This window comes from Phragmites australis, chromosome 11, assembly GCF_958298935.1.
Source record: "Phragmites australis chromosome 11, lpPhrAust1.1, whole genome shotgun sequence".
NCBI classification, from domain to species: Eukaryota; Viridiplantae; Streptophyta; class Magnoliopsida; order Poales; family Poaceae; genus Phragmites; species Phragmites australis.
Genome location: NC_084931.1, coordinates 3,179,740 through 3,195,991, shown reverse-complemented (window position 1 = coordinate 3,195,991; position 16,252 = coordinate 3,179,740). Strand labels below are relative to the sequence as shown.

Genomic DNA, 16,252 nt, shown 5'->3' with positions numbered 1-16,252 from the left:
ATCTATTTATTTAAAAATTAATGTTAAAAAATATAAAAATAAAAAAACTCCCGTGCCTAATATGCTTAGGTTTGGTGCAACCAAAATGATCATGATGCACATTTAGGGGTGGATTCAAAAGGAACCCCCTACCGACCCCTCAGAATCCCAGATAAGGGGGCCTTCTCTTTAATTTTTTTGGTGCATAGATGAGATAAAAGGGTATGTTTGAGGTAGGAGTTGAGCCCCTCCTCAAACTTCATCCTGCATTCTCCACTATGCACATTATAAGTCGAGGGCGGCACCTAAGCTAGAGTTCAGTCGAGAGCGTTGTAGTGGTGTTGATAACGCATAATAGCTCAATCATGCTATGGTAATATGTTACTTTTGTATATGTGACAACATAGTTAAAGTAAACAAATTGTTCAAAAGACGAGGAATCCAATATTTTCTAAAAGTATTATAAAAGATAAGGAAGTAAAATATGAATCACCTTTTCTTTTTTCATTAAAAATTCCGTGCTAAATAAACTAAAATTTATTTTACTATTTTAACGCTCCTAACCTAACAGGTACAACAAATGAAATACCTAATAAATTTGACAACACAAATACCTGAAATTCGATCAAATAAAATCGTAGCAAAGATATAGCAACCCCAAACTACAAACAAGGCAAGTAAATATAAATGACGAAAAACCCACCCAAAGCCCAAACCCAAACCAGAAAGAAGAAAATAAAAACACAAAGCACAACATACACCTTGCAACGCAAAGCAAAGCAAAACAAAACAAAGCAACAAAAAGAAGAAGAAAAATTCACCTTCTTATCATCATCGTCACCTTCCTCCAAGCTTTGCTTGCTTACCTTGTCATCTCACCCCTCCTCGTGCAGTCGTGTGGCACCATCTCCTCCCAAAATCACACGCCAAACCAGACCAAGGTATTTTCCAGCTAAAATCTGAAGTCGAAAGAAACCCATCTATGAATATCCGGGAGATAATTTTACCCCGGAGCGGAGCCTGCCTGACCTAAAACCCTCACCTTATCTTTTCTTTCTCACCTCCTCCCCCACCCCACTCCTCGAATCCTGCTACTTCTACTGCTTCTTGCTTCGTTGCGTGTTCGCGGAGCAAGAGGCCGCCATGGCCACCACCACTGAAGCCGCCCGAGTCGCGCCCGTGGAAGACGAGAACCCCGCCACGGCGGCGGCCGAGGAGGAGCAGCCCAAGAAGGTCGAAGCAGCGGCGGCGGCGGAGGAGCAGCCCAAGAAGGTCGAGGCGGGCGGGGATGGTGAGGAGGAAGAGGAGGAGGTGAGATTGGAGGGGAAAGGTGGGTCCTTTGGGAGTCCGGAGACCGAGAACGGCGTGGCGGAGGCGGACGGCGGGGAGGTGGAAGAGGCGGAGGGGGAAGGGAAGGTTGGGAGCTTGGGTGCAGCGGAGACTGAGGAGGAGGATGGCGGTGGGGAACCGGCGGTGGAGGATGGAGAAGCTGCCGCCTCTGTGGTGGCTCCGGCTCCGGCGCCAGCGGTGGAGTCCAAATCCGAGAACAGCGAATTGGTGGAGAAGGATGCTTCTCTGGCTTCCCCTGATGCGCCGGGAGGTGAGGAGAAGGACGAATTGGGCGAGGAGGAGGGTGTGGCGGTGGAGGCGAAGGTTGTGGATAAGGTGGCGGATGATGCGAAGTCGGCCATGGCCGAGGAGGAGAAGCCGGAGGGAGAGACGGGCGAGGAGGTGGGCTCTGGAAGTAGAGATGGTGGTGAATTGAGCGACGAGAAAGAGGTTGCGGTCTCTGCTGGGAGCGTGGAGGCGACCGAACCAGAGGATAAGGTGGCTCCTGTAGCTGAAGCTAATTGTGAATTGGGTGGTGAATTGGGAGTGAGTGATGAGACAGTGGTGGTTGGAGGTGAGGAAGCCCCGAAAGAATCATCGGAGAAGGAGGCTGATGCTGAAGACGAGGCCGCAAAACCTGAGCCAGTGAGCGAGGCAAGTCCAGTGGTAAGTGAGCAATTGAGCATCCTCAATCAAATTTTGTTGCTAATAGTGCTGATGCTAGTGGGGATATGAACAATTCTAATGTTCCAATCCAGGTTATGGATGATGAAATCAAAGAGAAGCTTGCTCCTGCAAGTGCAGACAGTGTGCTTGAGGAAAGTCCTGAGAAAGGGCAAAATGCTGAGGATGGAAGCGCAGAGAAGCTTGCTCCTGCTAGTTCAGACAGTGTACTTGAGGGTAGTCCTGAGAAGGGGCAAAATGCTGAGGACCAGGTGGCCGCCAGTGAAGCGGTGGAAGATGTTGGTGTCGAGAAGCCTACAGAGGTTGAAAGTGTTGTAGCTGCTGACACTGGTGGTTTTTTGTCTCGAGAGTTGGCTCTGGAATCAAGCAAGGAAAATAATGGTGATGAAGAGACTGAAGGTGCTACAGAGGTTGTTGATCGTGAAGAGGAGGCTAGTGATGATGACATAGTTGAGGCTGCAACAGATGATGAGGATGGGGTTGATAACGAGGCTGATGAAGACGATGATGGTGCGGACTCTGACACGAGTCCCGCACGAGTTGCAATTTTAGAGAGCTCTGAAGCTGCTAAGCAGATCATGAAGGAGCTTGCTGAGGGCTCCTCTAGTGGTAGTGTGTCTGGGTCAAGAGACTACACCAATAGCATGGATGGGCAGATTCTACTAGATGATTCTGAAGAGGATGAGGATGATGATAACGATGATGGGGATGAGAAGGGGTTTGATTCTGCTGCCCTGGCGGCCCTTCTGAAAGCGGCAACTGGTGCATCCTCAGATGGGGATATCACAGTTGCTTCCCAAGATGGCTCGAGAATATTCACCATGGACCGACCAGCTGGTCTGGGTTCATCAGCCCCTTCTCTGAGACCAACTGCTCCTCGCCAGCCTGCTCGGTCAAACCTATTCAGCCCCTCTGAGCTAGCAGTTACTGCTGATCCTACTGATGAGATGACCGAGGAAGAGAAGAAGTTACACGACAAGGTTGAGTTGATTCGAGTTAAGTTTCTGCGTCTGGTTTACAGACTGGGAGCTACTCCTGAAGAAACAGTAGCAGCTCAAGTGCTTTACCGTCTGAGCCTTGCTGAGGGTATCCGACATGGAAGGCAGACAAATCGAGCTTTCAGCCTTGATAATGCTCGGAAGAAGGCATTGCTACTTGAAGCAGAGGGAAAAGAGGATCTGAACTTCTCATGCAACATACTTGTTTTAGGAAAGACTGGAGTTGGCAAAAGTGCAACTATCAATTCTATTTTTGGTGAAGAGAAGTCCAAAACTGATGCCTTTGGTGCAGCAACCACCAGTGTGCGGGAGATTGTTGGTGATGTGGATGGTGTCAAGATTAGAATCATTGATACACCAGGGCTTCAACCCAATGTGATGGACCAAGGATCGAATAGGAAGATTCTTGCTGCTGTCAAGAAATATACCAAGAAATGTCCTCCAGATATTGTTCTGTATGTGGACCGTCTGGATAGTCTGAGCCGTGATCTCAATGATTTACCTCTTCTGAAAACCTTTACTGCTGTTCTTGGTTCATCCATATGGTTCAACGCCATTGTTGCTCTCACACATGCTGCTTCTGCTCCTCCTGAAGGCCTCAATGGTGCTCCCATGACATATGAGGTCTTAATGGCTCAGAGATCCCACATTATCCAGCAATCCATCAGGCAGGCTGCAGGAGATATGCGCTTGATGAACCCAGTAGCCCTTGTTGAGAACCATCCATCTTGCCGGAGAAACCGTGAGGGCCAGAAAGTGCTTCCTAATGGCCAAAGCTGGAGGCATCAGATGCTGCTCTTGTGCTACTCCTCAAAGATATTATCGGAAGCTAACTCACTTTTGAAGCTTCAGGATCCTAATCCTGGAAAGCTTTTTGGGTTCCGTTTCCGCTCCCCACCGCTTCCCTTCCTGCTTTCCTCCCTCTTGCAGTCAAGGGCCCACCCGAAACTTTCCCCTGATCAGGGTGGCAACGAAGGAGATTCGGATATTGATTTGGATGACTATTCTGATGTAGAACAAGATGATGACGAAGAAGAATATGATCAGCTTCCACCCTTCAAGCCCTTGACCAAAGCTCAGCTTGCAAGGCTTACGAAAGAGCAGAAAAATGCTTATTTTGATGAGTACGACTACAGGGTAAAGCTTCTCCAGAAGAAACAATGGAAGGACGAGCTCTGCAGGTTAAAGGAGATGAAGAAGAGGGGGAAAACTGATCTGGATGATTATGGGTATGCCAATATCGCTGGCGAAAATGATCAGGATCCTCCTCCAGAGAATGTATCAGTTCCGTTACCTGATATGGTGCTGCCTCCCTCATTTGATTGTGACAATCCCACATACCGGTACCGCTTTTTGGAGACAACTTCGACTGTCCTGGCAAGGCCTGTTTTAGATGCTCATGGGTGGGATCATGACTGCGGTTATGATGGAGTAAGTGTTGAAGAGACGCTCGCTATACTCAACAGGTTCCCGGCTAATGTAGCAGTTCAGGTCACCAAGGACAAGAAGGAATTCAGCATCCATTTAGATTCTTCCGTCGCAGCAAAGCATGGAGAGAATGCATCGTCACTTGCTGGTTTTGACATCCAGACTGTTGGGCGGCAGCTTGCCTATATTCTCCGTGGTGAGACCAAAATCAAGAATATCAAGAAGAACAAGACTACTGGAGGATTCTCAGTGACTTTCTTGGGTGACATTGTGGCAACTGGGCTGAAGGTTGAGGACCAGCTCTCTCTCGGGAAGAGGCTGGCACTAGTTGCGAGCACTGGCGCGATGCGAGCTCAAGGGGATACTGCTTATGGAGCTAACTTGGAGGCACGCCTGAAAGACAAAGACTATCCGATTGGCCAGTCCTTGTCAACCTTGGGTCTGTCTCTGATGAAGTGGCGCCGTGACCTTGCTCTGGGCGCTAACTTGCAGTCCCAGTTCTCGATCGGGAGGGGTTCAAAGATGGCACTTCGTCTTGGTCTGAACAACAAGCTGAGTGGGCAGATAACTGTCAGGACAAGCACCTCAGAGCAGGTTCAGATCGCACTTTTGGGCCTTGTGCCAGTGGCAGCCTCCATTTACAGGAGCTTCCGACCCAGTGAACCGTCGTTTGCTTATTAGCTTGGCAGGAAGAGTAGCAATTTACTTAATCCATCTCGTGTCTTTTTTTCTCTTAGCAATTTTCCCTTATGATCTGTAATTCCTGCCGTTTCAGATTACTCTTTGTACTTCGCAGATCGTTCCTATCATAATTTTGGCTGAAGAGGGCTGTGAGATTTATCTGGTACTACAGCTGAATAATGTCGTTGGATCTATGATCCTTGTTATTTTCAATATATTACAATGTTGCTCCCTGCATCATGTTTATCTTTTCATTCTGGTATTACTTCTGCTTAGCTAGTGGTGGTGATGCGATGATAATTACTGGATCCTGAATGCATTGCACATATCTGCTAAATATCTGAGGTGCAGAACTGCAGATGCTTTTGCATATCACGCTTACATTGCTGAAAGAGCGCACATATCTGCATATGCATCGTAGTTGAAAGCCTGAAGTGCATGTGTCTGCAAATTATCGCAGTTTAAGTGCATGCTTCTGCATCTGATTTTGAATGCCATGCGGGCGAGAGGCATCATGTACTTGCACAGAAGATTCCTTATCAGATTTCGGTTGATGCTGAACTTGTAATAGGAGTGGTAGTATCAAATGAATTCACCTGACTGGTCCTTTTCTTCAGCAGTTGATGAGTTTGTTTTGTTGAAGTTATGCCAACAATCTGTACCAAAAGTGCGTTGAAGGCTAAGATCTTGTTTGCTGTATGGGACACCTTCCGTTTCTTGTGTTTGTGGCTGGGTCAAGGTAAATTCTCCTGAATATTGCAGAATGTAGATCTGAACTGTTTGTTTGTGTTTCCCCTTTTGGACCTGGATATGTTTGTTGACCTAAGATGCATTTCTCTTGATTTGAAATTTAACTCTTGGTACCCGGTTGGTCAAACATTTTGGGAAAGTCAACCCTAATGTTTGACTATGAAAACATGCGAATTTAAAACAACAGGGATGAATCATATCCATACTCATAGGTCAGAAAATAGTGACTCTCCTCTCTCTTAAAAATTCCTAGTCTTTCTGATAATAAATAAATATTATTATAGACAAGACACGATCTTCAATGTATAATTTTGACTATAATTTTTAATAAAGTTTATTTATAAGATTTATTAAATATGTGATATTATTAAAGTATTTTTCAAGACAAATTTATGTATATGATTTTAAGATTTTAAAACTAAATATTTTGAAAGTTAAAGTTTTAAAAGTTTGACAAATCTTTTTCAAAATCTCATATATTTATGACCGGTAGAGTAGTTGTTTTCAGCAAATAAAAATCCTCGGTCCTAAAAAACAAATTAAAATCCAAAAAAAGCCGGAAAACCTAGCGGCCGGCGTTCACACCATCACCGCGTGAACACAAACCGCCCCCACGTCACATCCCACCGACGCGTGGGCCCCGCAACAGCCACTACCCCACCTTCAGTGACACGGCTCCCACCCTTCTAGAAGACGCCACGTCACCCTAGGCCCCACGCGGACGGGAGTCGCGAACCGTCGAGCTCCTTAGCAATTAAGCAATAATAAAAAAACAAAATAAATAAATAAATAAGAGAATCGTCAATGAATTCGCAGCAAAGTCTCCTCCCTATAAAACAACCACGATTCCCCATCCCAATCTCTCCTCATCACGAGTCCTGGAAATCCCGCAAAAGAACCCCAAGAAACAAGTGAAAAAATTCGATCTTTCCTCGATTCGGTCCTCCAATCCACCAAGAGCAGCCATGGCCGCCGAGTCCGCCAACGACGCCCGCAACAACCAGCCCGCCACGGTAAGCGAGGGTTCTTGATGCCTTGCGGTGTTCAATTGGTTGGTGCTTTCTCTGTTTCTTGGATTCTGTGGTGGTGGTGATACTGATTCTGGGTGTTTTTTTTTTGTGTGTGCGCGCGCAGGAGGAGGAGGTGACGGTGGAGAGGGCGACGGAGGAGAAGGAGGAGAGGCTGAGGTACCTGGAGTTCGTACAGCAGGCGGCGGCGCAGGCGCTGGTGCTGGCGGCGGCGGTGTACGCGTACGCCAAGCAGGGGGCCGGGCCGCTCGGCCCCGGCGTCGACAGCGTCGAGGGCACCGTCAAGGCCGTCGTCGGGCCCGTCTACGACCGGTTCCACGCCGTGCCGCTCGATCTCCTCAAGTTCCTCGACCGCAAGGTAAGGGCTATTACTCTGATTCGGTTTCTTGCTATGAATTTGATTGATCTTTATCATTCCGTGCAAGGAATTGAGTTGTTGAGTTCAACTCTGCTTTATGTGCGCCCCCAAATTTGCAGTATGGTGTAGTTTTCGGCAGAATTTTGTGAATTTAATTAAGATGGTGCTAGAGCGTTTGGATGGATAATTTTTAGGTTACATGAACTCTTGGTACGATTGTTCTTATTCAAATATTTAGTTTCGGAGTAGCAAGTTATCTGATCATTCCCGATTAAGAAAGAGGGGGGTTCACTGATTATGCAGACAGGCAACCTTGCATTCATACAACTTCAAATGAGACATGCAAACTTTCGTAAAAACTTCGAGACTACAAAACACCTAGTTAGCAAGTTCAGAGTACCAGAGAAAATTGACCTTTGTCCTGTTGTATACATGCTTTGCAGTAATCAGATGCGGTTGATGTTCCTAGTATTACCGTCAATCATATATCTGCAGTTTAGCAGTGATGTGGTCATGGTTCAGGAAACTAATATTTTCAGTATCTTGAAAATTTGGGAACAGTCATCATATCTAGGCTGTTTAGCAGTGCTGTGGTCACTCGGTTCATGGTTCAGGAAGCTAACATTTTTCAGTGTCTTGCAAATTTGAACATTTGTTCATTGTTGCTCAAATTATCTTAAACTTCTTGTTCTTGGAAGTAATTTCTTCTCAGTGTCAAGCACCATATTTTGTGTTTCAAGACTTGATGGTTTTTGAATGTTCCGTTCGCCCTTGCAGGTCGGTGAGTCCGTTGAGGAGCTGGACCGCCGCGTCCCGCCGGTGGTGAAGGAGGCCCCCAACCTCGCCCTCTCGGCGGTCAACGAGGTTCGCCAGTCCGGCGTTGTGGGCACGGCGGCTGGCCTCGCCAAGTCGGCCATCGCCCGCGCCGAGCCCAAGGCCCGGGAGCTCTACACCCGCTACGAGCCCGTGGCGGAGCGCAGGGCCGCCGAGGCCTGGGTCGCCCTGAACCGCCTCCCGCTGGTGCCGTCTGTGACCAGGGCCGTGCTCCCCACTGCCGCGCAGCTGTCGGCAAGGTACAACTCGGCGGTGTGCGACGGCGCCAAGCGCGGCAGCACGGTCGCCACGTACCTCCCGCTGGTGCCGACCGAGAGGCTTGCCAGGGTGTTCAGCTACCCCATGGCTGACGCCGCCCCGGCGCCGGAGATGCAGCCCATTCCATCGCAGTAGAGATGGAGATGGAACAACTTGAAACGACATTTCCATGACATATAGCAGCGTCATCCTTTAGCAAGTACTGAAGTCTTAATGTGTAATGAGGTGACGAACTGAAGTTGTATGTGGTTGGTACCTGTGATTAACAGGAGTCAGGAGGTGGCCTTGGTTCATGCTTACGTTGAAATTCTCCGCTCTATAAAAGTGACATCTTTTTCTTTCAAATTTATTTATTTTTTATATCCATACTTATCCTCCGGTTATTGATTAGACTTGTTTTACTAATAAAAATAAATAAAGAAATTATGAGGAAAATTGGTTGATAATTTTTTACTTCTTTTTCAAATCTTATCTGAAATCAAATTACGGTATCGCTCCAGACGTATTTGTTCGGTGGCGCTGTGAGGAATGGTGATGTTTTAAGAGGGGTTAAATTAGGACATTTAAAAATCAATAGTTCTAAAAATTTTATGGGATAAATCTATATCAATTTCTATCTAAATGTACTATATCAGATAAACTTATATCAATTTTTATCTAAATGTGCTATAGGTTTATCTAATGTGTCTATTCTATCATTCAAAAAGGTTTATAACTTACTCGGAAAGATAAATTGTAAGTATGTAAAAGCGAAAATGTAAATAAGGTAAAGAGAGCAAACTCGACACAATAAATTTTTATCTCGTGGTATCGGTGGCACACAAGCCATCCATAATCCATGTTGGAGCTCCACAAATGATATGCTCCTGATCGCCAAGACTCTTTCGGTCATGACTCTTGAGCTATCAAGCTGTTAAGGCAAAACCTCAAGCACGATGAGTAACCAAACCACCAAGACGATATCTCACCACTAACATCTCTTCCGATCACTTATACGTCATCTTCACTTTAGAGTTTTAGCCACTAGGACAAGGGCCTCTGCGTCCACGTATATGCTTCTTGCCACCGCTCTACACCAAGTCGAAGGCTCAACAAGCTTGAGCCACTAAGACCCATGTTGCCGACGAGTCACCAAGACTTTAAGAAGTCGATGTACTTCTCGGTACAAGATTGGATTACTCCTTGATCTACTCTCTGGGTTGCAGTACCTAGTAACACTTCTCTCTAGGCCTATAAGCACTAATCACTCTATACGCTTAATCGCCTTGGATGATCAATTTTAGCACTTTTATGGCTTAGATGTCTTTTCAAGTATATATAGGCTTCTCTAGACTCTAGCACCTTCAAATAACTGAGTAGAGGGGTATTTATAATCTCAACCCCGTGGAATAGCTATTGTCCCAACGACTCAAATTCTCTATATACATCGGATGTTCTAGTGTAGATAAATTGTACTCACCGGAACATCTGGCGTGTACACCTTCCAAAAACTAGCCGTTGACACTCCACTCAAAACCAATATAAACACCGGATGTTCTGGCATGTTCACCAGCTCCATCGCTGAACCTTCCGACATGTTCAATTGAGCCATCCCACATCTTCCTCGGTGCAAAATACTCTGGCGTTACTTTGCTTCATTGTCGGACCGTCCGGTGTGTTAAACTACACTAAACCGGACTTTGACATATTCTCTGCAATAAATGCTCTGACGTATACTCCGGCGTGCACACTTCAATCGTCGGACCTTTTGACGTGTAGTCCTTTGGTCTTCCCACTGTTGTGATCCTCTCTGCAACAATTACTCCTACGTATACTCCAGCATGCATACTACCGATCGCTGGACCTTCCGCTATGTACCATCCTTGAGCTTCAACTCAGAAATGCTTCGGCGTTCATATCTCCACATCACCGGATCATCTATCATGTAAAAACACCAGGCAAGAAAACACTTTGGCGTGCACAACTCTTCTGCACTGAACCTTTCAGTGTAGTCATTTTTCGTAGGACTTCTCCAATTCAACCAAACTTTATCCCGACTGCAGTGGCTTCTTAATGTATTGTATACATGAGACCTACTAGTATATATTCTTGACAAACATGTTATTCTCATTGATTGTATTGTCATTAATCAACAAAACCATAATCATGGTCTAATAGTATCATTTTCGCTACAGGCGCTCTTATAACGTATCTACATCTCCATACTTTAAGTTTGTGCTTAATGTTACCACGTTTAATATTTATGTTATTGTTACAACACACAGACACTTAACTAGTATTGTTAATAATGTGGTCTAGTGTTGAGCTTTTCTACAGTTGTTTTCTACAGTTGACCTAGGCGGGCTGAGCTTCGGAGTAGTCACACACTTTAAAAAATTGTGCAAAAAAGTGCAGCTTTTGCACCTATAAATTTGTGAACAAACATACATATCAATAATGGAAACTTCATCGAGGACATATAGGTTTATCCTTGCAATTTTATGTGCATGCAAACTTCTTTTTAGGAACGAATGCATGCAAACATATGGGAAATTTGCTCAAATTTCATACGATCTTGATCGACAATCGAGGCATTTTGCACAAAACTCGTAGTAGGTGCTCGATCAATGGTGGACTAGTTCATTTCGAGAAGGGCTGTAACGCTAGAAAGTTTCATAGCTGTCAGATTAACTTGGAATCCCTCCCTCAGTCCATGTTTCAGAGACTGATCAAATCTATTGCGTGTCGATGCCGAGATACATAGCAGCAGAGTAATGCCTGCCGGCAGTGGCAAATCGTGAAGCAAATTGAGGGGGGGGGGGGCAACTTCACAAAAATGCAAAAGTGACTAACGAAGTGACGATTGACAATAAAAATTCCATTATATATATATGGCTCATTGGTCACATTTCGTCAAATACAATCCATGGATAATATAGACTACTAGAATGGCCATTTCAATATACAAGTAAGCCATATGGATTAACAACCAATTCATCATATTCCCTTTTGTGAAATGAATCGATGGTTTTCAGACGACCCATTGCTTGATTGCTACCTAATTTCGAAATTTTTACCAAATACCATGAGCAATTCTTCTTGGATAAACCATAAATAGGCAATCATTGAGAGATTACGAATTTAGGGATGAAAGGAAAAAATAACCTCAGGCCTGAGGGGCTTACGGCGCGCTGCCGGCCATCGCGCTGGGGAGGACTGTGGGCTACGACACCTGACATTGTCAATAGAGTTTTATGGACTAACTCATGTGCTATGTGCTTGAAAATGAGTGGAGTTAGGTTCCATATGAAGATCAAGTAACTTAAGGTATAAAGTTGCCAATTACGTTTTGTGGATTAACCCATGCATTTTGTGCTTGAGAGTGAGTTGGGGGTTAGGATCCATAAGAAGGCATAAGTTAAATTAAAATCCAATATGCCAAGAGTGAAGAATAAAGATTGAACTCTATATTTGATAAAGTTAATTCATTGAAGATGTCGGATACAAAGTTGTTTTCTATGACAAGACGGTAAAGGACAAGCAAATGGCTTAGCGCCGAAAGACCAAGGAGGTGGTGAAGAGCGAGTGAAAGCTTTGCGCCGGTATCATACGAAGCCATGGGAAGCTACAAGTGATTCACATCAATCACACGAAGAATCAAGAAGAAATGGAGTGAAGATGATATAAAAGTTGGTAAGCCTCTAAGTTTGAAGGAAAGAGATGGCACTTGAAGGTACTCAAAGGGTTAAAGTGGTTCAAATGAGTTTTATCTTTGAATTTAGTATAGGTTTGCCACACTATTAAGAGGGATGCAACATAGAGTTATTTGACGTGTCTCAATGCTTAAGAGTATCTAATTAACCTAAAGTGAACACCCACAAACATCGGATAGGGCTAACTTGAGAGTTCGTTTTAGGAGTTCAGTGCCGAAAGTGTGGAAGTGTCCAAATAGGGTTTCAGAGTGTTCCTAATTTTGATCAAATAGGTTTGTGATCATGAATTTAGTAGAGATGTGTATCCCTCTGAATAAGCTTTCCGTAGAGTCTAAAATTGTCGAAATTGGACATCATGATCAAAAGTTCTAGCCTTTTTCAGAAGGTCAATTCTATTGAACTCAGAAGTTCCTAGTGGAATCAGGAAGTTCAGGGTTGCCGAAACCTCCGGATGGACTTCCGAGTTAGGGTTCTCGGTTATGGTTTGAAGTTTTAATTTGAAAGCTCCAGATTGAACCCGGAAGTTCTAAGTTGAGGTTCTTGGTTTTGGTTTGAAGTTTCAATCCAGAAGTTCCGGGTTGGAGTCCTCTATTGGGTTTAGCTCGTGTAACCCAGAAGTTCCAGATGAATCCAGAAATTCTAGATTGTACTAACTTTTGGGCATAACAGTTAGTTTTTGATAATTGTTGGGTATAAATACCATGTCACCCCCTCCTTTGAGAGATGTTGGTGCTCCCCACGAAATATTCAAAGCCAAAGCCATATAGAGCTCTTGCCACTCCAATCCAGTGTGAGATTTTAGAAATGAAGTGAGTTGGGTTGAGAGATTGAGTGCAAGTGAGCCTAACTCTTATCTTGAGCACTCAAGTTCATCAGTAAGAAGTTCATCATCATGTTTGTTACTCTTGGAGCTCCTGGGTGGCTAGGCATCGCTAGCGAGCACCTAAGGTTGTGGTGTGCCGTGAGAAGTTTGTAAAGGTTTCAATTTCACCTCCGTAAGGGAAGAAATCAAGAGTGGAAACCAAGCTCAACTGTGACCAAGCTTGAGAGGAAAAGGTTTCAGAGAGACCTGACTCAAGTGTGATCGAGCCTCTCAACAGAGATGTAGGAACCTCTAGAGGAGGTGTCCGAACTTCGGAAAATAAATCATGTGTATCCTCTCTTGTTTTCTTGTTCTTGAGTTCTTGTTCACAATTTGTGCATATTGCTCAATTTACTTGTTCGTGTGAAATTAATTGTAGGTTCTCCGTGGATCTACTTGGAATCATCATTTGGAAGCGGGGCGCGATGGGTGACTGTCGGTGACATGGGAACCAGGGGTCTCCGAGTCCCGAGGCCAGGACAGCAGAGTGCCACGTGGCGCCCTCCCTCGGGGATTATTTCCCCGATGACCCGAGAAGGCCAAATTCCGGGAGAGGGTGCTCGGGGCCATGAACAGTGGTCCCCGAGCACCCGAGTTCCCCAATGACAAGAGAAGTCACAGTTCCGGGAGAGGGTGCTCAGGGACATGAACAGTGGTCCCCGAGCACCCGAGTTCCCTAAGGACCCGAGCAGTCAAGTTCCGGGAGAGGGGGCTCGAGGCCATAAACAGTGGTCCCCTAGCACCCGAGTTCTCCGAGGACTAAGAAAGGGCATATCCGAGAGAGAGTGCTCGGGGCTGTGAACAGTAGTCCCCGAGCACTCACAGTTCCCCGAGGGTCTGAGAAGTCCTTCACCGGTGGTCCCCACAAGGGCTCAGCGGTGAGGTGTCAATTGGTGAGAGGCCCAATGCTGCATTTAAGAGGGCGTGTGGCCTGTCACTTTCAACCACTCCCCCGCGCCTGCTGTCAGTCCCTGCCACGGTCTGGCAGGGAGGCGTGGGGATATTTAATGCGCGGGTCCCATTGCGCGTCATCCGACGTGCCTCGAGATAACGTCGCAGGGCTCGAGGCGTAACGTCTCCCGCCCTGCTGTGTCAGGCTCGCTCTGACCGGGCGGGCATGCGGGGCTGCCCGGTGGGCCCTCCCCGCTGAAAAGCGGGATGATGACGACAGGACCGGACCGGGGGGGGCGTTTTCAACCCTCCCCGTCATCTCAAGCTGCAGCCTATGATGGTTGCTTTCTATTTATGGTGCCTTGGAACTCGCACCATCCTTTCTGGGCACGCTACCCGCCCCGACGGGGTATAAAAAAGGGGTGGACTCCCCGGAGAAAAAAACTCTGGACAAAGTCTCACGACGGAACAAGCACGAACAGCAAGTCTCCAAGACCAAGACAAGATCACGAAGCTCTAGATTTAGACAAACATCCTTGTAACACGAGAGATCCTCAGAGAGACATTCCCTGAGCCTTTATAGCATACACACAGGAGTAGGATATTACGCTCCGTGCGGCCCGAACCTGTCTAAAATCCCCTGAGCATTTACTTCCTCCTGCATCCGATCATCCATTCCACCTGCATCTCATTTACTCCCATTCATTTCACATACGAGGTGGATTCAGAATCATCCCCCCGGCCGAATCTAGAAGGGGGTCCCTCCGGATCCCTGCTTGTGGAGTTCATCCTCCGACAGCTGGCGCGCTAGGTAGGGGGGTTGCATCTCTGAGTTCGCTTTGTTTTCTGCAGAAAAAATGGCAGGTGGACATCGCCTCTAACGCACCGGCTCCGACTCGAGCGAAGAGGTGGAGCCCATCGCTCAGGAGGCCCCAGTTTCTGCTGTTCCTCAACAGCAGCAGCGGTCAGCCCGTACGGCGCTCCCCTCCTATGGGGACAACGGCGCTCGGCCCAGCAGGGCCGCCGCCGCCGTCGTAGGTGGGCCGCCTAACCCTCAGAAAGCGGTAGACGCCCCTGCCGCGAGATCTACATCCGGACAGTGCCGGGCACCATTACGGCGCAGGCTCGCCTTCGGTGACGCCAGCCCTGGGAGTGCGTTGCTTGCGGCGCAAGCACTCCTCAGGCACCCGCCTGTCCAGGCAGTGGGGGAAACCCCAGAAGGTCGTTGGCTGCAGGAGGTGGCCGCCCTGGTGGGCACAGCTCACCGGCAGGTGCTGGCCGAAAGCTCCCGTACCACCTCCCGCCGGGGCGCAACCAAGGCCGGCCCATCCTCAGGTGGTGGCACAACCTGCCGGGGGGCCTCCAGGCGGAATGCCGTCCCCCTGGCCACAACAGGGGCTCAGGACCTCCATTTACACCTAAATGAGCGGAGGGCCGTCGAAGATGCGTGTGTCACCCTCGAGCACGAGGCCGAGGCAAAGGACCAGGCTTCCTCTATGCCGGGCCGTGACCACCGGGGTTCCCCGTCGCGCCGGTGTTCGCCCCCCAAGGGCGCTGCTCGCACCGCAGGATACGGCACAGACTGCCGCGCATTCACCAACGAGCTCCGTCGGGTCAACTTCCCCACGAAGTTTAGGCCAGAACTACCGGAGAAGTACGACGTGTCCATCGACCCCGTCGAGTTCCTCCAGATCTACACCACCGCCGTCCAAGCGGTGGTCGGCAGTGAAAAGGTGATGGCCAATTACTTCCATGTAGCCTTGAGGGGCTCTGCCCGCTCCTGGCTTATGAACCTACCCCAAGGATCCATTGGCTCCTGGGATGACCTCTGCCACCAGTTCGTGGCTAACTTTCAGGGCACCTTCACGCGCCACGGCTTGGAGTGCGACCTCCACGCCATGAAGCAACAAGAGGGGGAGACGCTGAGGCACTTCATATAGTGCTTTAGCCAGGTCCGCAACACCATCCCGCGGATAACCCCCCAGGCCATCATCGTCGCATTCCGGCAGGGCGTCCGCGACGAGCGGATGCTCGAAAAGCTAGGTACGCACGAGGTCGAAACCACCGCGGAGCTCTTCGCGTTGGCCGACAAGTGCGCGAAGGCGGCGGAGGCTTGGGCGTGGCATGTCCCTCGCCCTGAGCAACCCGCTGCCGACCAACCAAGTTCTTCCAGCTTCAACAGGCGGGAAAAGAAAAAGAGAAGAAGGCGCGATGCTGTCTCTGTCATACCGGCAGAGGGCCCTGACCGCAGGCCGGCACACCGGGCGGCTGCCGACAGAAGGCCCACTCCCGCGAGGGCTCCGGCTCCTGCGAGGGCTCTGGCTCCTCCGAGGACTCCCGCTCCCGCGAAGCCCGAGCCGAGAAAGTGGTGCGAGATCCACCAGACTGACTAGCACGACCTCACAGAGTGCCAGTAGGTCAAAGGCCTCGTCGAGCGATGCCAGAAGGAGCGCGAAGAGCGTCGCAGGGGCGGCGACGAT

The 16,252-nt window shown here is 48.0% G+C and overlaps 2 protein-coding genes across 2 annotated transcripts; both read left to right on the top strand.

Annotated features, from left to right (window-relative positions):
* Positions 1-823: 823 nt before the first annotated feature.
* Positions 824-5,332, top strand: LOC133884559 (translocase of chloroplast 101, chloroplastic-like). Its single transcript, XM_062324013.1, has 2 exons — positions 824-1,974; positions 2,067-5,332. The coding sequence occupies exons 1-2, from the start codon at positions 1,123-1,125 to the stop codon at positions 5,097-5,099; spliced, it is 3,885 nt and encodes a 1,294-aa protein (XP_062179997.1). The 5' UTR covers positions 824-1,122; the 3' UTR covers positions 5,100-5,332.
* A 1,326-nt stretch (positions 5,333-6,658) lies between these two features.
* Positions 6,659-8,676, top strand: LOC133884868 (REF/SRPP-like protein OsI_017815). The gene is made up of 3 exons (XM_062324445.1): positions 6,659-6,862; positions 6,984-7,235; positions 8,013-8,676. The coding sequence occupies exons 1-3, from the start codon at positions 6,815-6,817 to the stop codon at positions 8,460-8,462; spliced, it is 750 nt and encodes a 249-aa protein (XP_062180429.1). The 5' UTR covers positions 6,659-6,814; the 3' UTR covers positions 8,463-8,676.
* Positions 8,677-16,252: the final 7,576 nt, after the last annotated feature.

Coding starts and splice junctions, on each gene's coding strand:
- LOC133884559 (XM_062324013.1), top strand. CDS start 1,123: ATGGCCACCACCACTGAAGCCGCCCGAGTCGCGCCCGTGGAAGACGAG. Junction 1,975..2,066: donor TGAGCGAGGCAAGTCCAGTG/GTAAGTGAGCAA, acceptor GTTCCAATCCAG/GTTATGGATGATGAAATCAA.
- LOC133884868 (XM_062324445.1), top strand. CDS start 6,815: ATGGCCGCCGAGTCCGCCAACGACGCCCGCAACAACCAGCCCGCCACG. Junction 6,863..6,983: donor GCAACAACCAGCCCGCCACG/GTAAGCGAGGGT, acceptor GTGCGCGCGCAG/GAGGAGGAGGTGACGGTGGA. Junction 7,236..8,012: donor TCAAGTTCCTCGACCGCAAG/GTAAGGGCTATT, acceptor TCGCCCTTGCAG/GTCGGTGAGTCCGTTGAGGA.